Raw genomic sequence first — 22243 nt, forward strand, 5'->3', positions numbered from 1 at the left:
TATATCTGATGAAATATATGGAAATAACGAGCAGTTCTCAAAAGTCCATTAAACTATACAAAACTGGCACAGAGCAAACACGGACCTCCAAAAAATCAGAGGTGGGATCAGGCGCCATGGAGGAGCGAGAATCCCCTACCGACCGGTCACACCCGCCGTGAGCTCAAGATCGGGAAATCACAGTAAAAAATACCGTTGACAATCCAGTTATGTGTTTAATAGCTTAACAATTTGACTTATTTGAAAAATTTTTCATAATTTGCTCGTTTTGAATTTTATTTTTTAATAATTAAATATATTTGTAAAACTCTGACAAGGTCAATTTGCCTTCTGTACAAAAAACAAGGTATGGTTTCAATACAAAGTTTGGTTGGAAGATTTTAAATACCACACAGATAAAAAATGAAACTGGTGTAAAAGTTGAAAATTCATGCTTTTTAAATAATTGAAATTCAATGCTGAAAAACCATACAAATCATTTTTCTCAAATGTGTTTTTAAATGCTAATTGTGACGTCATAAACATGTGCATTTTCCCGTATTTTCTTCAAAAGTTGCAAAAGGCATCAGTTTGAAGTGGAATTTTCTTTCAGAAAACATTGTTTGATCGCCCACAAAGATCTTGAGATATGTGGTTTATTATTGAATTTTGCACAAAATATAAAAAAATTAACGTGGGCGACGGCTGTGGACACTGTTTTCTAAAGGAAAAATTTTCTGTTGGAAATAGAGAAATGCTTCATATTAATGACGTCATATTTGCAGAATGGTAATCCTTAATGCCATATTTTTTCCTGATTTATCACAGTCGTATATTTAACTAATATTTAAGCCAGTTTAAAAACTTTTTGATGTCATTACATTTTTAGGGCGCAATAAAGCTAAAACCATACCTTCTTCTTTGCCTCGTTTTAGAATTTTATTTTTCAAAGTACAGTATCTAAATATGAATCAGATGTGTAAAACTCTCTGATATCTTCTTTTGGGCAAATTCTGCCTTCATAGGAATACAAAAATAGGTCTGCTAATGACGGGGCTCAATTGGTACCCATGGGAATTTCCACAGATGGTTGGAAGACCTGGTCTTCAAATACAACACAGATACTGTCAATCAAAAACTCAAGCATCTTTTTAATATCAATGTCAGAGTACTTGTTTTGTACAATCAGAATGTTTTAACAATGTTTTGATACATATTTAAAATAAATTGATAGTTCTCAATCTGCTGTAATTAGATTCATTCATATATTGATTCGATATATCCAGCTGAACTCGAAATAAAACAGTGTACCATCTGCCTCATACTTGAATGTTTTAGTGACTGTGTGTTTTTCATTTCTTGATAGATCACTGTTTGTTATCTTCAATTTTTTTCTTTACAATGAATTGAAACAAATACTCTATTTTCCATGCTGATCACTGTGATGTACCCGAGCCAAAGGTGAATGTAGCTTCAAAGTGACGATTTCTCATCAACGTAACTACTTTATGTTAAAGATTATTTCTGTTAAGGACAAAAAGAGTATTCTCATAATTTTCCAAAGAAATTTCTGAAAAAAAAATGTATTATTTTTATAAAGTCTAAATGCGATCTTATTTTGTACATGGTTAGCTCAGTGTGCGAGTAAAAATTAATATTACATTTCTTTTTAATTTAAGAATCAATCTTTGTATTATAATGCAAGACTTCAACCTTAATTCAATTTCATAATTTAACACTAAGATTTTATAAAATTAATAAAACATGATGAAGGTAGGAGATAGAGCCCAGAGTTTAAGCTACAAAGCAAATAGCAGGCCAACCTTAAAGCATCAGTGATAAAAGAAATAAATGCAAGATGTATTTATGGAAAGAATAAAAAGATAAATTCAATTTATATTATTTTATTTCAAGATGACTATAAACACAATCACTTCCCCATCATTTTCTATTAAAAAATATCACATAACATTTTCATTCTGCAATAAAGGAAACGGGAGGAAAGTACACTGAATTTCCAGAGACAAATAACCTATGACACACGATAATGAAACATATTATAAATGTGTGTTGTAAAAGAAAGACGCCCAGTTTCAATGGTAACGACAGATGTTAAAAACGGTTGTCCTTTTTTTACATTTTGATTCATTTCCGCACTGCATTTTGTTCCATACCATGTTTCTGGTAAAATTGACGGGGGAAAAATTCACTTAGCAAAGACTTTTAAATATACATGCATAAAATTATTTAGCATTAAAACTAGAACATTTCTGATACATTATGTATTTATTTTGCAAGATCCTTGCAGATTTCTGACCTTAGAACTGTTAAAAACAAAAACAGGCATTTTAACATTCCAAAATGTTTTCTCTATGTCTTAATTTATTAATAATCACACAAAAAATCTTGAATCTGAAAACTTAGCGCTTTAAAAAAATATTCTGCGAGTCATTTCTCCTTTCATGAAGTAATAACTCTTTGTCAAGGACTCTGTTTGTCTTTGTATGCAATTACAGGTATTAAAAGTCATGTTGTATACTGATTGAGACTAGAATATTCAGTAATTATGAACACATATTTGTACACAAAGGATAAATTAACAGTCAACACATCACCATAAACAGAATGATCAGGAATCTCTCAGTCTTACCTCTACACATTCATCACAAAAACAATCCACAAGGCATAGAAATATATACGATTGATATAGATTGTAAAATAGTCAGGAATGATTGCTTTAAGTATGCTGAAAGCAAAAGTAACAAAATTGATCATGTTTTGGTAATTTTACTTTGACTGTTTTCTCAATTAAGAATTAGAAAATATTACTAAGTAAGATAAAAATTCAGTTTTATAAAAAGTTGCAAATTTTTCACTTTTTTTGCTAATAGTGTCTGCATACCATTCTTTGCTATAAGTTACTGTAACTTCATAAAATTTCCCCAGAGAAGAATTTTGGAAATCTCTAAATTTAAAAACCATTTCATACTTGATATAATTTGGTAACCAAAATAAGTACCATTTTATTTTTTTTCCCAAAAAAAGTAAACTATTCAAAACCATCAACATTTCATCTTCATAAATAAGTCTACTGCTCAATTTTTGTTCAATACCTTTGACAATTTTGCTTTTTCCATATTTCGAAGTGAACTTGACAAAGTTTCTATTCTCACTTGCATTTGTCAGGATTCTTCTCTTTTCACAAAATATTAAGTCTGGGTTTTTTTGTTGTTGTTGCTCAAATAGTATGTGTGTATTGGGAAACAATGCTGTTCATAATTAGGCAGAATAATGTTTTAAAGTTTCCCAGTGTACTTTACATTTTTCATTATCATGATCATATGTATAAAACTTCAATTCTGACATTACAAGATTTGATAAGCATATTGTAACCTAGACTTAAAGCTCAGAATCAAGCTTTGGACACTGAATCATCTAAAGGAAAACGAATTTCATCTTGATCTGGTAAAGCTTCATTACTGTCAATCACAGAGCTTGCATTTTGTTGCCCATACAAAGGATTGGCAAAGGAGTTTTTAGTTTCATTACTGCCATTGGTCAATGGCTTGGAATAGTATGCACTGCCATTTTTGGTCAGCTGCAGATTGTCGCCAGCACTCCCGTTGGCAGTGCCTGTTGGCTGCATTGTCATGTCATATAATTGATTACTGACAGCAATACTGCCATCACTATTGTGTTCGATGATATCATCGTGAAAACGTTCATGTGGAATAGTGTCTCTTTTATGGAATCTGCGCACTTTGAACACAAACACAAGAATGATGACGGCCAAAATAACAAAGAAAATCACGACTGGAACAGCGATGATCACACCCAGCGATGTAGAGCTCTCCTGTTGTTGTTTTGGAGGCACCAACGTGGCATTTATTCCTGAATCTCCTTTTGTTGGAGTTGCTGATTCAGTGGTTGATGTTTTTTGAGTTGATGTTGTTGGTCTCTTTGTGGTAGGTTGAGGAGTTGGTTTTTGAGTTGTTGTTGCCTTTGTCGTTGTTGTTGTTGGTTTAACTGTGGTCGGTTTTACTGTTGTCGGTTTTACTGTGGTTGGTCTTAAAGTTGTTGGTCTGTATGTTGTTGCTTTTGATGTTGTTGGTTTCTTTGTTGTTGGTTCTGTTGTTGTTGTTGTGGTTTTCCTTGTTGTTATGGGTGCAGAGGTTGTCGTTATTATTGTTGTCGACATAGTTGTCGTTGATGTCATTGGTTTTACAGGACCTACAATAACAATGCATAAATTATTTTTTATGAAAACAAGAGGCCCATGGGCCACATTGCTCACCTGAGAAGCTTAGACCATTCTGTTCTTTACCAGATTTCACCCTTGTTATACATAATGCATCCCCACCCTACCCCACTGATCATAATTTAGACATTTTGAAATCTACACTACCCCATGATCGTTCCATGGGCACATATGTTTCAGCCTTTTTGGCCCAGTGGTTCCTGAAAGAAGATTTTCAAAGATTTTTCCTATATATTTCTATGATAATGGGTTCCCCCGGGGGTCATGATTCCTACAATTTAGAATGTGTACACTACAGAATGCTTCCACATAAGCTTCACTTTTTCTGGCCAAGTGGTTCTTGAGAAGAAGATTTTTAAAGATTTTTCCCATATATTTCTATGTAAAACTTTGATTCCCCATTGTGACCCCGCCCTTCCCCCGGGTGTCATTATTTGAACAATTTAGAATCTACATTATACCAGGATGCTTCCACATAAGTTTCAGCTTTTCTGGCCCAGTGGTTCTCGAGAAGAAGATTTTCAAAGATTTTCCCTATATATTTCTATGTAAAACTTTGATACCCCATTGTGGCCCCGCCCTTCCCCCGGGGGTCATGATTTGAACAATTTTGAATCTACACTATACCAGGATGCTTCCACATAAGTTTCAGCTTTTCTGGCCCAGTGGTTCTTGAGAAGAAGATTTTCAAAGATTTTTCCTATATATTTCTATATAAAACTTTGATTCCCCATTGTGGCCCCACCCATCCCCCGGGTGTCATTATTTGAACAATTTAGAATCTACATTGTACCAGGATGTCCACATAAGTTTCAGCTTTTCTGGCCCAGTGGCAAACTGAAGATTTTCAAAGATTTTTCCTATATATTTCTATGTAAAACTTTGATTCCCCATTGTGGAATAGCCCTGTCCCTGGGGGTCATGATTTGAACAATTTAGAATCTACACTATAGTCCAGGATGCTTCCACATAAGTTTGCTTTTCTGGCCCAAAATAACAAAGAAGATTTTCAAAGATTTTTCCTATATATTTCTATGTAAAACTTTGATTCCCCATTGTGGCCCCGCCCTTCCCCTGGGGGTCATGATTTAAACAATTTAGAATCTACACTATACCAGGATGCTTCCATATAAGTTTCAGCTTTTCTGGCCCAGTGGTTCTTGAGAAGAAGATTTTCAAAGATTTTTCCTATATATTTCTATGTAAAACTTTGGTTCCCCATTGTGGTTGCCTTTGTCATGATTTGAACAATTTTGGTTTACACTACCCCAGAATGCTTTAACATAAGTTTCAGCTTTACTGGCCCAGTGGTTCTTGAGAAGAAGATTTTTTAATGACCCCACCCTATTTTTGATGTTGTTGATTATCTCCCCTTGCGAGGGGATATGTTCCTTCATTTTAACAATTTAAATTCCCCTTTACCCAAGGATGCTTTGTACCAAGTTTGGTCAAAATTGGCCCAGTGGTTCTTGAGAAGAAGTCGAAAATGTGAAAAGTTTACAGACGGACGGACGGACGGACAGACGGACGGACGACAGACAAAATGTGATCAGAAAAGCTCACTTGAGCCTTCGGCTCAGGTGAGCTAAAAATCACTTCTTGCAAAATGACAAAATCCTGTGTAATGTGTGGAGAAATAAAATCATTATACTTTTAAATGGACATTGTAAAGTTCTTACCCTCGCACTTGACCCCGACATCCTCTGTGTGGTTACAGTTGTGTGTGCCAATGCCTCGGTTACTACAATCCCAGATATGGGTCTCATTGCCAAAACATTTCACATTATCAAACCAGATAGGACCAGTTCCCGTTCCAAAGTGGGCCTCTTTTATTGGTTTTCCCCCAGAGAGCCCCAGCTGTCGACAGACAACCTTAGCAGCTGTCTCATCCCAGAAGTCATCACAAATTGTACCCCACTGGTTTGGGCCCTGAATGAACACCTCCAGTCGACCTGTGTAATTGCTATCTCCATTCACCAAACGAATCTTCTTTGGTTCTATATTGAAAAATTTGTTTAATTAAAGCCTTTTAAATGGTAAAACACCACAAGCATGTTACATTTATGCATTTGAAAAATTGTTTGATTTTTTTTATGAATAAACATATAGGTGATAATTATTTTGTTTCAGAATAAATACAACCTGCTAATTCGATGTAAATTTGTAGTTAAACATGAACTATACCTATAACATCATTATAACATGATGCATAAGCCCCTGGTTCATTGAACAAGCACAAATCATCTAAAAAGGTGGAGTTAAACCCAGTGTTCAGACAGGTCATCAGGGTTTTCTCATCCCCCTGACAGAAGTATCCCGTCACCCATCTCTTGGTGGGTACAAGCCGAGAGTTATGGTTGTAGCTGACAATGCCATCAGAATAACCAAGCTGTCGACAAAGAACTTTGGCATCTGCTGTCTTCCAGGACCAAGCACAGACCGTGCCGACAACACCATCGTAACTCAGCTCCACACGACCAGTCGAGTTGTCTTCTCCTCCCACGAGATTGTACTGGATACCTAAAATATGATAAAAATATTGTATGATAACTTTGATTATGAAAAACATACAAATATGTAATTGTATTTTCTTTTTGAGAAACAATTTGAATTTTTTATATGGTCATGACAAACAGTAATATTTCCCCATTACAAATAACTACACATAGTTCACAAAAAAAACTTATAAAATTTTTAATCACCAGAAAGCCCCCCCCCAAAAGAAATTTACCTATAGCAACAAGGAAAACAACAACAGTATTGTAGTATTTTCTTTTCTATTTCTAATCAATACACCCTTTTACTTTCTTGAATACTATATGCACAGGTAACTCTGCTTAAAGTTGGCTTCATCTGCACTAACCTTTAGATTGGTAACATAAGATTCCAGCATCATTCGAGTGAAATGCACAGTTTTTAAGGTCGGGTTTAAGACTATGATCACAGTCCAGGAGGTTGGTCTCGTCTCCTCTACAGTGGACTTGGTTCATCATGATTGGTTTACGGTTCTTCATGATATGTAAATAAGCCACGCCTCCGGCGTATCCCAGTTTTTTACAGGTCACATTAGCATCTCTGTCGTCCCAGTGGTTCATACAGACACGCCCCCAAACTCCATTAACTCTGATCTCCACTATACCATGTAGAGTACTGGATAAACTGTCAGGGGCCAAACGGACATCAAAACCTATATGTACAATCATAGAATCAATGGCAAACCTTTAACACATTTTGCACCAGTGCATGTATTTTTAAAATTAAACAAGGAATAACTAAAGAATACCTGTATTATATATTAAAGTCGTATTTCTTTTTTATTTATAATAATTTCTCTTTATAAAGTATCTGCACTTTGAAATCAAATTAAAGCTTACAAAATGTAAATATAACTAGTTTCTTAATTTTCACCATTTCTACCTTGACATATCTTACCTGTATCAATAATAGTTTTATTGCTGCACATTACAGAGGCATACATTCCACTGTCACATTTGGTTTTGTTGAAGTCGTAGGTACACTGAGTAAAATCTGTTTCCTGCCCACCACACTTGACGTTAGTGTAGAGAACCTCCCCCGATATATTCCCGTATGCAGATCCATTAATTGCTCTGCCGTCTGTGTAATCCAAACCGAGGCTGCGACACACCACTTTAGCGGCAGCGTTACTGAAGCCAGTGTCACAGATACCAAACCATTTCTTCTGTTCTTTATTGTAAACCTCCACACCTCCCATTGGTGAATCATGGCCCTCATTCAGTTTCACTAAAAAAAGTCAAATTCTCTGATAAATATGTAGTTGAATAACAGAACAGGGAAAACTTATAAACATCTAAATAATGCTGAAAAAAATTAAATATTACATACACATGTAGTTTATAGTTTTATGTATAAAGAATATGATACAGAAACTGCCAAAATGTACCAGTAATATACAGTTGTATTGAAAACTTCACTATTTTACAATATTGCTTTACACCAAGAGCACATTTTTTTTTTTGTTGAAAGAAATCTCAATAACAAGAGATATATAATGGGAAATATTCTATACCATTTTTGAAGCAGAAAACTGAAGCATCATCTCTATGAGAATCACAGATAAGAGGCAAAAGCCAGCTAGCATCTGAGTATCGATCCACAAATCCCCGATGAGGGCACCATCGCAATCCAGGCTCATTACCCACACACTGTATGTGACTCTGCCATATTGGTCCTGGAATGAAAGCAGTTATGACATTCAGATTTGTATTTGTTAAATATCATTCTTACGTATATTAGTATTCCTCAAGATTATATAGAGCAATAGCCACAATTAGTGAACATTCTTTTCTGTAATAAAGTTTCACAAACAAGTGATCTACAGTATATGAATTACTTCCATTACATTGTGGTCTACTCTTAATAAAGTCTAGTCTACTTTTCAAACATTTTCAAAATGTTCGAAAAATGAGATTAAAAAAATCTTCAGTAAATCCACAAATTCTATAGTTGAACATCAGACAGACATAAAATAATCTTGGCATCAATTCCTTGAACAATTCCATTGATGGATAATTACCTGTTCCCTGGCCATAAGCCGCCCCTGGTACAGCCACTCCCTCACTGAAGCCCTTCTCTCTACAGAGAACAGAGGCATCCTTATTGTCCCAGGATGCATCACAGATTGTGCCTCGCTGTTTCTCGATAGACACCTCTACTCTGCCATAATGGCCTCCTCCTGCTATGTAGTACTTGATGGCTACAAATACAAATTTTACATTGTAAATCAAAATATAAAACTCTGTACTGTACTGTTGGAATATTCATAAAAAAAATCCTACTGGTAATTTTCCTTCTAAATATCTTTCATTCAATGAAAACTAGGATAATAATGAACACAGTCAAGGTGAATAAAAAAAACTTTCCTCATATTCCATATTCTGAGTGTACAATAGTCATGTATTAATATCTTTATGCACTGGCACACTTACCAGAATCTCCAGTGTCATTGAAACACAAAACTGATGCAATGTGTGAACCAGAGCAATTTCCCAGGTTTAATCTGGTGTTGTTTGGACACTGCAGGAGGGAGGCTTCATCGCCCGTACAATTAAATCCGCTCAACCAGTATGGCCCTCGTAGACTGCTGATGGTGGATAGCTCATCATGATAATACGCCATTCCATTTGTGTAGTTCAGGCTTCGGCACATGACGTGTGCATCGGCATCATCCCAATCCCGACTACAGATCCGACCATCCACTCCATAATGACTGACCACCACTTGACCCTTATTTCCATTGCCTCCTGTCCTTACTGAGAAGGAATACTCATCTGAAAAATATTCTCAGAAATTTAACTCTCAGACTCTACATCTGCTTTGAAAATCTCGTTTTTGATTTTAAAAATATTACAACAGTGAGAAAATATCAATTTCCAATAAAATAAATGAAAAATATGGAATAAATGCACAGTGAGACTTCTCAAAGTAAAATGTTAGAAAAATAACATCACATCTTCATTGATTATTTCAAAAAACAAGCCATAAGCTAAAAGATTAATTCAATGTAATGGTAAACTTACCATCCTTTATTTCATCTTTTGTTCCAAAGCAGACCACTGAAGCATAACTGGCCATTTTACATTCCTCTTTCTGCAAGCATTCATTGACATTGCGTTCTCTGCCATTACAGCGTAAAGTGTAGTTCATCTGGATGTACTTCTGACTGACTGATCCATACGCTGAACAACAAATAGCTCGACCGTCTTTATAGCCTAGCTCTCTACACACCACTCTGGCTGCATTGTCATTAAAACCAGTGTCACACACCCTTAACCAACTCTGGTTCTGGTACAGCATCACTGCACCAGTTCGACTGTTTCTATTCAGGATACCATTGGAAAGTTTAACTGGAAAGATGAAAATTATGTCATGTTTACTGTACCACTACTTGCTCTGAAATTTGTCAAAAGTATTGCATATTCAATTCAATTATACAAATATATAAATCAGATGTAGCCAACTAAATTGCATATTATAAGTAGCATGCCATATTTCATAAGCTACATACCATAACTTCTATTATTCTTTAAAATAAATACTGTATACAGGGTTATTTTCGCCTATTTGCGCTTGCTAACAATATTGCCCCGTTTTAAATTCGCCCAGTCATAGTTCTGTTTAAGAAATTATGCAGTGCAATGTGATTTCATCCCGTTTTAAATTCGCCCACTCAAGAAGAGGGCAAAAGGGGCGAAAATAAAACGGGGGCGAAAATTTCCCTGTATACAGTATATATTCTTGGATAGATTGTTAAAAGCCAAAATAAAACTGCAACTAATGGAAGTTCAATGGCTTATTATTATACCTCATTATAAATATTCTAAACAACGCGTTATTTGATTGGTTCGAAGTCATCACGTGATTGGGCCGTAAAACTTCATATTTCCCCACCGTCTACATGCTTTTCATCATATTCCACCTCTTCAGATACTTAGTGCATTTTCCCGCAAAATTTATCGTTCGTTAAATGAAACTCCCAAGAGTATATTAGACGTCACAATAACCTGGTTTACGTCACAAAATTGATGAAGAGTTTTAGTAACTTTTTGTTAAAAATGAAAGTGAATTTGAGAGCGGAGCCGAAATTTGAAAGTTTATGTTTATTTCAAAGGTTTTGCTTGTTTCGGTATAATAAACAATTCATTGCATGAATGTTCAAGAAACATGAAGACTTATTCAGCCAAGAAATATCATATTCCCCTCGGGGAATATGATTTTTCTTGGCTGCATAAGTCTTCATATTTCCCTCACTTTCATGCAATAAATGTATAATATACAATGAGCTGCATGTGAGGGAGCTAAAAGGACCCTGTCCAAATTGAAAATTGATTTTTTTGCCATTTATAAATAGGCCAGAGGTTTAAACTTAATACTGTATTTTGGAGGAAGGAAACTTGATTATAATGCTAAATCAAAATCACATTCTCAGAACAGATCTCTTCATAAACAGAAGTTATATTCAATGACACAAACCATTGGTGTAGCACTGAACCCCAGCATCATCCTTGTGAGTTCTGCAGTATATGGAGTCTGTGACTTTCCAGCCCTCATGAGGACAGCTGTTGAGGTTGTCTTCGTCCCCTTTACAGTGGAACATGGTCCCCCACACTTTGCCGGTCCCCTGATCCTTGTAGGAGTCATAGTAAGCATCCCCTGTACTGAAGCCAAACATCCGACAGAATACCTCAGCGTCCCGCTGATCCCAGTAACGATCACAAATCGTGCCCCATTTACCCTGCATCAACACCTCAACGCGACCATAACGGAAATCACCACCTTCCATTCTGTAGCTGATGCCTGTAAATTATTGAAAGAATTCAAAATATACAAATGCACATTCAGATTAATTTTGTAAGGAAAATGCAATATACATATGCCATTTTAGATTCAACATCTTTCATCAGTACCAATGACATTAGATTGTCTACATTAATGACTTAAAAATCGTATTAAGGAGAGGTATACATACAAAATGTGGATGCTCATGAACAAAATCTAAACCTACATAGACAAGAGGCCCATGGGCCACATCGCTCACCTGAGAAGCTTTGACCATTTTGTTCTTTACCAGATTTCCCCCTTGTTATACATAATGCATCCCCACCCAGGGTTTGACATTAAGCTTTTGGAATACTAGACCAGTCGGGCTACTCTGGCAAATTTTTACTAGCCCTGACCCTTTAACCACTAGCCCTGACCAAACTAAAGAAAAAAAATTAAAGCACGAAATAGTAATAATTTATGAATAACCCTTTTTTATCATGTTTGATTGTATTGGTTTATCTTTGCAATCCGTATTTTAATAACGAAATTTTCCCGCACACATGTCAACATCGAAACTAGGTTATATACATGCTGCATATCGTGTTTAGTCCTAACTTAACTTAATCAACTTGTATGAAATATCGATACCATACCATAAAAATTGTTAAGAAAATTTAAGTATAGTAAACAATACATTATTAAATACATGTAGTTTTATTGCCATTTACACAGTTTACCGATGTCGTAAACGTGAATCTTTTGACAATGACAATCGTAACTTCTCAGCCATTTCGATAGCCTATTGTTTCTCTTCAGAAAAGTGGCAGAGAAGTTATGAATGCCTTCAATGACTGCTGTTAATAATTAGTGCTTCGGTCACGCTGTCTGTTGCGAATACATACAGTTTTCTTTTTACTAAGGGGTTAATTTGAAACATTTTGATTTTATATTTCATTGCTCATAAATTTGTTTAAAAATATATAATAAGTTCCTTTATTTTTCTTACACGACCAATCGGTCTAGTACACAGATATTTTACCCGACCGGACCCATGTTTTACTAGACTCAGTCGGTCGGACGTGCCTTAATGTCAAACCCTGCCACCCTACCCCACTGATCATAATTTAGACATTTTGAAATCTACACTACCCCATGATCCTTCCATGGGCACATATGTTTCAGCTTTTTTGGCCCAGTGGTTCCTGAGAAGAAGATTTTCAAAGATTTTCCTATATATTTCTATGTAAAACTTTGATTCCCTATAATGGCCCCGCCCTTCCCCTGGGGGTCACGATTTGAACATCTACACTTTACCAGGATGCTTCCACATAAGTTTCAGTATTCCTGGCCCAGTGGTTCTTGAGAAGAAGATTTTCAAAGATTTTTCCTATATATTTCTATATAAAAAATTTGATTCCCCATTGTGGCCCCGCCCTTCCCCCGGGGGTCACGATTTGAACAATTTAGAATCTACACTATACCAGGATGCTTCCACATAAGTTTCAGCTTTACTGGCCCAGTGGTTCTTGAGAAGAAGATTTTCAAAGATTTTCCTATATATTTCTATGTAAAACTTTGATTCCCTATAATGGCCCCGCCCTTCCCCTGGGGGTCACGATTTGAACAATTTAGAATCTACACTTTACCAGGATGCTTCCACATAAGTTTCAGTATTCCTGGCCCAGTGGTTCTTGAGAAGAAGATTTTCAAAGATTTTTCCTTTATATTTGTATGTAAAACTTTGATACCCCATTCTGGCCCCGCCCTTCCCCCAGGGGTCACGATTTGAACAAATTAGAATCTACACTATATCCACATAAGTTTATGGCCAGTGGTTCTTGAGAAGAAGATTTTCAAAGATTTTTCCTATATATTTCTATGTAAAACTTTGATACCCCATTGTGGCCCCGCCCTTCCCCCGGGGGTCACAATTTGAACAATTTAGAATCTACACTATACCAGGATGCTTCCACATAAGTTTCAGCTTTTCTGGCCCAGTGGTATTTGAGAAGAAGATTTTCAAAGATTTTTCATATATAATTCAATATAAAACTTTGATTCCCCATTGTGGCCCTGCCCTTCCCCCGGGGGTCATGATTTGAACAATTTAGAATCTACACTACCCCAGGATGCTGTCACATAAGTTTCAGCTTTACTGGCCTAGTGGTTCTTGAGAAGAAGATTTTTTAATGACCCAACCCTATTTTTGTCTTTTCTTGATTATCTCCCCTTGCGAGGGGATATGTCCCTTCATTTTAACAATTTAAATTCCCCTTCACCCAAGGATGCTTTGTACCAAGTTTGGTCAAAATCTACAGACAGACAGACAGACGGACAGAACAGACTTCACAAAATGTGATCAGAAAAGCTCACTTGAGCCTTCGGCTCAGGTGAGCTAATAAAAGCTTCCCGATCTTTTTAAAACAGACATAGCTATGTAAATAATATCTGACAGTATGAACACATTCCACAACTTACCATTGTCTTCTACACAGAGAACTCCAGCGTAATGCTTTGATTTACACTCGGTAACATTTCCAAATCCTATATGTTTACATTTCTTCAGACTGGACTCATTTCCTGTACAGTTAAAGTCTGAGGACCAGTAAGGCCCTGTGGAATCTACTTCACTCTTATAATGGGTGTAGGCAAACCCCTTGGGGTACCCCAGTTCGCGACAGGCCACCCCAGCGTCCACATCTGTCCAGCCATCATTACAGATACGGCCCTCGATCCCCAGGTACGTCAGATTGACCTGGCCTGTGTAGGGGGAGTCAGTAGGTAAGGAGATGGTGTAACCTGTCAACAAAGGATCGCTTTTAATGCTTACATGTACCAAACAATGGTTATATTTAAAGTATATTTTTAAATACTTTTCTACTTTTTGTATATAGTTTTTTCGTTAAAATACTGAAATATAAAGTATTACATACTGTATACAGGCAAAATTTCGCCCCCTTTTAATTTTCGCCCCTTTCGCCCTCGTTGGAAGTGGGCGAATTTAAAACGATATGAATTGAAAGTAAACTGTATAATACCTTAAACAAAAATCTTTCTGGGCGAATTTAAAACGGGGCAAACTTGTTTCCAAATGTGAAAGGGCGAAAATAACACGGGGCGAAAATAACCCTGTATACAGTATATGAAGTTGAACTTTATACAATTCCTCATTAAATTCAATGACATGTAGTTTATCTCCTTAAAAGATTTACTGCTGATGAAATTTACTTTTATTCAATGTGGATTCATTATAACATGCTACTGAGGCATAGTCTTGGGAGAAGCAAGTATTGGAGCCGATGGCAGCTGTACTTTCACAGTCAGTGAGGTGCCTCTCGTCTCCATTACATTTAAATGAGTGGATGCTTGGGTTCTTAAAGCTAAATCCATAGGGAGAACAGCAGAGGGGAGTTCCTTTCTCATATCCTAGGATTCTACAGGCCACATCTGAAATTATATGTACATTCAAAATACTAAGTCACATTTGTCTCTTACTCATTTTTTTCATTGTGTGAATAGAGTGAACATGTTCCCTTCTTCTTTTATGATGTATTTTAGATCCAAATCATTAAAATTATATCACTATTCCTGGGGTTGACAGTATCAATAGTCCTCATCATAATTCTTGAAGTTCTAGGACCAAATTCATACAATATTCAAATCAATTCAATTCGTTTATTGACCAATTAAGGGCCCTCGTGGGGCAAAAAGAAAGTACATGTACATTGTTAAAATGTATATAATGGTTATGATCATACACATGAAACACAATATACATATACATAGGAGGGAAAGGGTTGCTTGATTGAAAGAGTAGGGGAATACCCAAAATATTTTATACCGGTACATGTACAGTATGTACATAAAAATTGTTTTATAGGTATACATGTACATGTATATACAGTGCATCTGACTGCAATATATAATGCATACAAGAGCTCATACAAGTACAAAATGAGGGAAAAGACATGTAATTCACAATTTTTATTCCACCAACGGCTCTCAATACAAATTTGGTTCAACTGGTTTGTTTCTGAAAAGGTTAATATACTCATTAGTCTCCCCGACACTGCAGATGTAAAGCAATGTAAAGGACACATAATGACAAAGGATAACTAATGGCAAAAAGTCACTTTAATGACTCTGGTGACCTTTAAAAACTTTTGAGAGAACTTTAGAATTATTCAAAACAAACCTGCTTCCTTTTCACCAAATCCAGAGGAGCAGATGGTTCCCCACTGTCCATTTACGTACACCTCCACAATACCGTTATTACGATAATTCCCTCTCATAAGGCGCACTGTGAAACAAAATGGTACCATAGATAAAGCAACAAATTCATAGCCCTCCAAAATCATATCTATGACTGCTTTTAATTACTCTTTCAATAAATATGATTTTTTCATATTGTTGATTCCCTTTATATCTTCTATTTTCAGCAAAAACCTACAAATTATTTACTTGCACTGCATATATTGTGAAATTAAACACAATTTACTTACCAGACTTAAAGCACATAACCCCCGCATCGTTATTATGGCTACAGCGACTGGTCTTCATGGGGTCCCATGATGCCTCACAGTCCAAGAAGTTCATTTCCTTCCCCCTACACTCCACCCTAGTCATCCAGATGGGTTGTGATGGGTCTCCATAGACAGCTGGACTGGCCTCGAAACCCCCTACATAGTCTGGTAACTGTCGACAGAAGGCCCCCGCGTCCACATCTTCCCAGTATATGTTACAGATTGTGCCCCATTGTCCGTTCAGGTACACCTCAGCTCGCCCTGAACCCTGGTATTCATTACCAATACGGAATCTCACTCCCTCTGAAATACAGAACATACTTTTTTTATGCCAATCTGAGCCAGTGTAACTGTTAAATACATTAATTACATACATCTAAGTAATAAACACAGGATTTTTGCATATGCGATGTGCCTGACATCACAATAGTGATATCAGCCCTGCAGGGCTGATATGGATCAATATCACACCCCTAGTAAATTAAACCTCAAAAAGCAGTACTTGTGATCAAACAAATATTTTGGGGGTTACATGCTCTCTTAGTTTTAACTTTTTGAATGCAAGGATAATTTAATTGACAAATAATAGATTATTTTCAAATTACGGATCGGGGCACATTTGAAATAGAAGTACATGCAGAAACAAACCCAAACTGTATCAGACAACAAACCGTGTACATGTAGGAAGTCCATGCATTATTATTTACTTATTTTCTTCTCAACTTAATGTGTACTGTGTTTTATTACCAAGTATGTAATAAACATAATAAAACATATCCTTTCCACATCAAATCCTGTATCAGCCCGAGACACCAATATCAGCCAGTCGGCCCTCTGGCTGATATTGGTGTCTCGGGCTGATGCAAGATGTGATGTGGAATAGGGTATGTATTATTCTCTATGTATACCCTCTACAAATAGTAAAGATACAAGACATGAAAAGATATAATATCCCCAACCACCTCTGCCCCCTTCACATACAGTTTATCTCACTGTTTTTCACCTCCACAGGTATGCATAGCATCTCAACTTCTGTTCAAGAAAAACTCTCTTCACTTCTTTTTTTTCCTTACCTTGTTTTTTAGAGCAGATAACTGCAGCCCTAGAGGATCTGCCCTGGCAGGTGTTTGTCTCATTAAATGGCTTCATACTACACTCCCTTAGAGCCCTCTCATTCCCTGTGCAATTAACACCACTGACAAGGGTAGGAAAGTTACGACGAGCGGAGCCTCGAGTGGCATTACCGGAGACAAATCCTTTCTCCCGACACACCACACGGGCGGCAGCATCATTCCAGGTGTCGTCACAGATAGAACCCCTCACGTCATACAGCTTCACCTCTACGTCACCATACAGTATGGTCATAGGAATCTCTACATCAATCTCTACAACAAAAGATCAAAATACTTTTAAAGAATTTTGTTGCACATTTCCAGGTAAAAAAAAAATTTCTTTGGTAAATACATGAGTAAACGGACATTTAAAGTAGAGTTTATCTTCCACTTCAACATATCTGTTTTCTAATGTGTAGGTTTTTTTTGCTAAACTTGAAACTGTTTGAACAGAGCATTTCTTGTCAAAAAAAAACCTAAATGTAGTTTTTAAAATGTTGAATTTCTTGTTCAAATAAAGGGAATCAAAACTAAAGATACATTTTTAAAAAGTTAAAAATCTTATTTCCAAAACAATAATTTACACACACAGTACTATATGCATTTGCAGTGACTTACTGTATTGGTCGATGGCTTTCTGGGTACAAGCCAGAGTGACATAATGCCCAGACTGACATTTCCCATGCCCCAGATTACAATATCTGAACATTGTCTCATTTCCCGTACACTTCACGTCAGTCACTCCTATCGCATTGTTGGTTGAGGTAATCCAAGTCCCCAGAGCTGAGCCGAGCTGGGCACGCCCATCTTCATATCCCAGAGATCTACAGGCCACCCTGGCATCCACATCATCAAAGTTTGTGTCACAGACCGCATACCAACCAGTTTCATTGTGCACCTGCAGCTTTCCATAGTTTGTTATGTCAGTGTCTACTAACCTAACTGAAAAATATGTTTTTAATTTATTTCTTTAAGTCCATAAGACTATTTCTTGCAAACCTCCCCCACCCCTTTTTTCCCAAGCATTAAATAATATGAAAGAAACTAGCTCTGGAACTCTATGACCATAATTTAATGGGCACTTCTGAGGTAACTAACACTCAAAATTTGTTCAAAGTCTTTGATATATACATGGTATATTTACATTTAATTGTGAAAAAGAAACAAAAAGTGCATAGGAAATGGATTCTACATAACAGATATTAACCATTAGAGACCTTTTAGTTACTTAGGAATAGACCTGCTCCCAAATTTTATATCAGCATCTGAAGTGAGACTGTTAATATGTATCTTTAGATGCATGATCATTCAAGTTTGGCACTAGTAGGGCTGATAGTTCAATTAAGATTGAATTTATTCCTTAACCCTTTACTTCCTTTTTTTATGACTTACCATTAGAGTAGCACTTGACCACCAGATCGTACTGATGGTGATGACAGGGTGACAGTTTGTCTGTATTGATGGAGATCTGACAGTCATATATACTTTTCTCCTCCCCCGTACAGTACATCTGATCAATCAATACCGGGCCCTTACTGGGTGGAACTCCCGCAATGCTGCTGTGAGTTCCGTACGTGTAGTTCAGCTGTCGACAGATGACATCGGCTGCCTTATTGGTAATGGTCCGCTGACAAATTGAGCCCCACGTACCATTAATAAAAACCTCCACCACTCCTTCACTCTTGTTTCCAACAATTCTGATCTGGGGTCCTTGTTTTTCTGAAGAAAAAAAGAAGTAATAATAAAAAAAAGTAATAATGTTTTATATGTAAGTACTATTTAGTTAATAAACATGAATTTTGTGGATCTTCAGAAATAAACCTCAAGTGAAAGCTTTCCAAACTATCAGCACTAACCAGTTAAACCAGGCTGTCAAAGATATGTAATTCATATGAAGCTACTTATTAAATTTTCATCTGACATTTATGTACAGATACACTGTATCTTCCCTACAATGAAGGTAGAAAGAATCATAAGAAATAAGCCTACCAGTCTCTGTAAAACAGAAGGCTGCCGCGAAGCTTTTGATGGAGCAGTTGTGTATTTGTCCCCACTTCTTGTCTAGATTGTCACACTCGTCCAGTCGATCCTCCTCTCCAGTACACGTAAGGTTCCTCAGCCAGCGCAGCTCCGTCAGACTGCTGGTCCAGTAGTTACGGTTATGTTCCTGGTACGCAAAGCCTGGGATAAAGTGATAATTCCATTAACAGCACATAACTACAACCACTGATAAGTACCTGTGTACTAGTATTCTAGAATGTAACAGGCATAGAACTTCATTTCAAAGAAAAGAGAGAGTTTCAAAACTTCTTCAAAGATGAGACATGCCCAAAAAAATTTAAGTCTATACTCTTGATGCCAGAAAAAAAAGATAAAAGAAATGAGCATGCACTTACCTCCTAAGTATCCAATCTGTTTACAGATAACATTAGCATCTGCAGCATCAAACCCCTCAGAACAGACATATCCGGTCTGATTAAAGTAGGTCATCTTCACACGCCCGTAGTGGCCCTTCTCCAACTCAACTTTGTAGCCTTCAAAAACAGACTTCATTCAAAAGAAAGAGTATCTAATTTATTCTACTGTGTGATATCTTGATACTCAAAAATAAACCACAATGCACCTATAAATGCTGTAAATTTATTCTGTGTCACCCTACCTATTGGTGGTTCTACACTGGAACAAACAACTGAAGCATACTGCTGGCTGGGGCACCTGTTAACTCCGTCAGTAGAGCTACAGCTCTCCAGATGCTGATCTCCAGGTTGACAAGTTACATCAGTTTTCCAAATCTTTGAAAAAAATTACATAATTTAAGCACACTTTGAGACTATCATATATATGTAAAAATTGTAAATGCTTCTACTTTACTGAATTAGTCATTTATTTCAATGAAAATTACAAATCAACAAGCAATTGAATGCCACGAATATCAATTTTGCAAAGCTTCTGTCAAATGAACATACTTAATGCATGTTTTACAAAATACCATGAGCACCGAGTTAACAAAATGATACCCCCCTCCTTTAATGACTAAATTGTTTACTGCTTACATGTAATTCTTCTAATTTTTCTGACACAGTATAAAGACAAATCATTAAAACTGTAATTAAAGAAATCAATTCACATCAGATGAGACCACTACCTATAATTGCTTGTAAGTATACCTTTCCGTCAATGTCTCCAAAGGCGGAGCAGCAGATACTTTTGCCGTACACGTATCCCATGTCCATACAAGCTGTTTTAGCCTCGGTGTCTGTGAAGCCGTCAGCACACACCAGACTATAGGAACCAACATCATCCATCCACACCCTCACAGCTCCATAGTCTTTATTCTCAGGGTACTTGCTCACTGTAAAATGTATAAAAATAAGACAATGAAATAAGAGTTCTTTACTAAGTTATGGCAAAATAAACATTTCTAATGATAATATGTGTGGTCTTTCAGGATGTATTCTACAAAATTTCTTTATTGAATTCAATATTGATTGTGATCAGTTCCTTTTGGTATCTATGTAACCAGTGTAAGTAATTAAATGTTTCAGTTTCAATGTTTTAATTATTTCTATTATGTGTGTTTACGTTTGTGTTGTCATGTGTGAATGTCCACGTGTGAGTGTTTATGTTTGTTTGGTGACGTATTTGACCATTTCCGGTTTGACTAGTTTCTTTCTATTAATAACTTTTTACTAACTTTCCCGCGGATAACAATATTCATGCACACTCGGCGCTACACCCTTGACGGGAATAGTCATCCTTAATATTCGTAGCTGATTTATATCGTGTGCCTGGTAAATATATTTATAACTTATCTATTTCTTATTATATTTGTAATTAAAAGTAAAGTTAGTAAGGATTTGTAAATGTTTATTAATTATAATGACTTTATTTCAGGTTTTTCTTATATTATTACCATCAATAAATATACTAGTCAAACTACCATTGACTTGATTGTGTCTTGATGTAATAATGAACCCAAGTATTACCGACATGGTTTACATCTATGAACTAAGAATTCCCCCTATGGCAGACCACTAACCTTTCCTATAACAGTAGACACTGGCATCGTTCTGGTGAATCTTGCAGTAATCCTGTACATTGTACCAGCCCCTGCTGGGACAGTCCAGAAGTCGGTCTTCCTTTCCGTCACAGAAAAACCCTGACAGGACCACTGAGCCTTTCCCTGCTCCATAGTAAGACCGCTTGTAGGGCCGACCATCGGGGAAGTTCAGCTGTCGACACAGGACACGAGCATCGTTCTTTGTCCAGTCATAGTCACAAACTGTTCCTACCTGACCATCCTTGATAACTTCGACTGTTCCATAGTAATCCTTAGGACCTGCTAGTCTTACTTTTACTCCTAAAACCAAAGACAAAATAAAGTAAACTTTCTATCAGGTACAAAATACCTTGAGATAGAACTAATCTGACTTTATACATAAATACAAGAACACTACAATATAAACAAACTCTACTGATCACATGTGCTTCAAAACTTCAATAATTCTGTGAGAAGATCCACCATAGGCAAATGATACTAAGGTGTTATGATCATTAAATTCATGATTTTTAATTTCCTTTGCCTTTTTACGATTACCTGTGCTGTTATAACAGAGGACGCCAGCATCCTTGATAGAACGCACACACTGCAGGGAAACACGGGTTGTTTTGGGACAATCCTGAAGTTTCTTCTCATCTCCAGTACAATTAAACTCGGAGAACCAGACCGGTTTTCTACGAGTAAACACTTCCTGTGGCCCCAGCACCACTCCTCCTAGATATCCAAACTGTCGGCAGGTCACGTTAGCCTCTCTTTCATCCCAGCCATCAACACAAATTGTGCCTTCCTGATTGTACTGATTTATTATCACTGCACCATGGTAACCAGAGGTCAGTTTCACTGTAAAGCCTGGGCAAAAGAGTTGTACAAGAAAATTGTAAGAGAGAAATATAAAGTAACTGCTACAAAAACTTGTAGAAAATTTTCATTCCATCTCATGACATTGCATTAACAAAACTAACAGACAATTGGTTGCAAGCTATGGATCAAGGAAATCTTGTAGGGATAA

General features: G+C 36.5%; 1 protein-coding gene across 2 annotated transcripts in view; it reads right to left on the bottom strand.

The window, feature by feature from the left end:
* Nucleotides 1-1867: 1867 nt before the first annotated feature.
* The window catches only part of LOC134252521 (deleted in malignant brain tumors 1 protein-like), a 49438-nt gene continuing 29062 nt past the window's right edge, over nucleotides 1868-22243 (bottom strand). For both annotated transcript variants that reach the window (XM_062735017.1, XM_062735016.1), the window contains 23 exons: nucleotides 21772-22083; nucleotides 21214-21534; nucleotides 20342-20526; nucleotides 19834-19966; nucleotides 19571-19708; nucleotides 19164-19355; nucleotides 18567-18893; nucleotides 17793-18116; nucleotides 17136-17447; nucleotides 16042-16365; nucleotides 15735-15839; nucleotides 14768-14986; nucleotides 14018-14338; nucleotides 11249-11572; nucleotides 9796-10122; nucleotides 9205-9546; nucleotides 8793-8972; nucleotides 8286-8447; nucleotides 7670-7999; nucleotides 7101-7424; nucleotides 6422-6757; nucleotides 5917-6234; nucleotides 1868-4209 (listed from right to left, as the gene is read on the bottom strand). In XM_062735017.1, the coding sequence (XP_062591001.1) occupies nucleotides 3392-4209; nucleotides 5917-6234; nucleotides 6422-6757; nucleotides 7101-7424; nucleotides 7670-7999; nucleotides 8286-8447; nucleotides 8793-8972; nucleotides 9205-9546; nucleotides 9796-10122; nucleotides 11249-11572; nucleotides 14018-14338; nucleotides 14768-14986; nucleotides 15735-15839; nucleotides 16042-16365; nucleotides 17136-17447; nucleotides 17793-18116; nucleotides 18567-18893; nucleotides 19164-19355; nucleotides 19571-19708; nucleotides 19834-19966; nucleotides 20342-20526; nucleotides 21214-21534; nucleotides 21772-22083 (6674 nt within the window). In that variant the 3' untranslated portion in view covers nucleotides 1868-3391. The remainder of the gene's footprint in view (nucleotides 4210-5916; nucleotides 6235-6421; nucleotides 6758-7100; nucleotides 7425-7669; nucleotides 8000-8285; nucleotides 8448-8792; nucleotides 8973-9204; nucleotides 9547-9795; nucleotides 10123-11248; nucleotides 11573-14017; nucleotides 14339-14767; nucleotides 14987-15734; nucleotides 15840-16041; nucleotides 16366-17135; nucleotides 17448-17792; nucleotides 18117-18566; nucleotides 18894-19163; nucleotides 19356-19570; nucleotides 19709-19833; nucleotides 19967-20341; nucleotides 20527-21213; nucleotides 21535-21771; nucleotides 22084-22243) is intronic.

Source organism: Saccostrea cucullata, unplaced genomic scaffold (assembly GCF_032062105.1).
Source record: "Saccostrea cucullata isolate Sc308-1 unplaced genomic scaffold, CSIRO_AGI_Scuc_v1 ctg167, whole genome shotgun sequence".
NCBI lineage: Eukaryota > Metazoa > Mollusca > Bivalvia > Ostreida > Ostreidae > Saccostrea > Saccostrea cuccullata.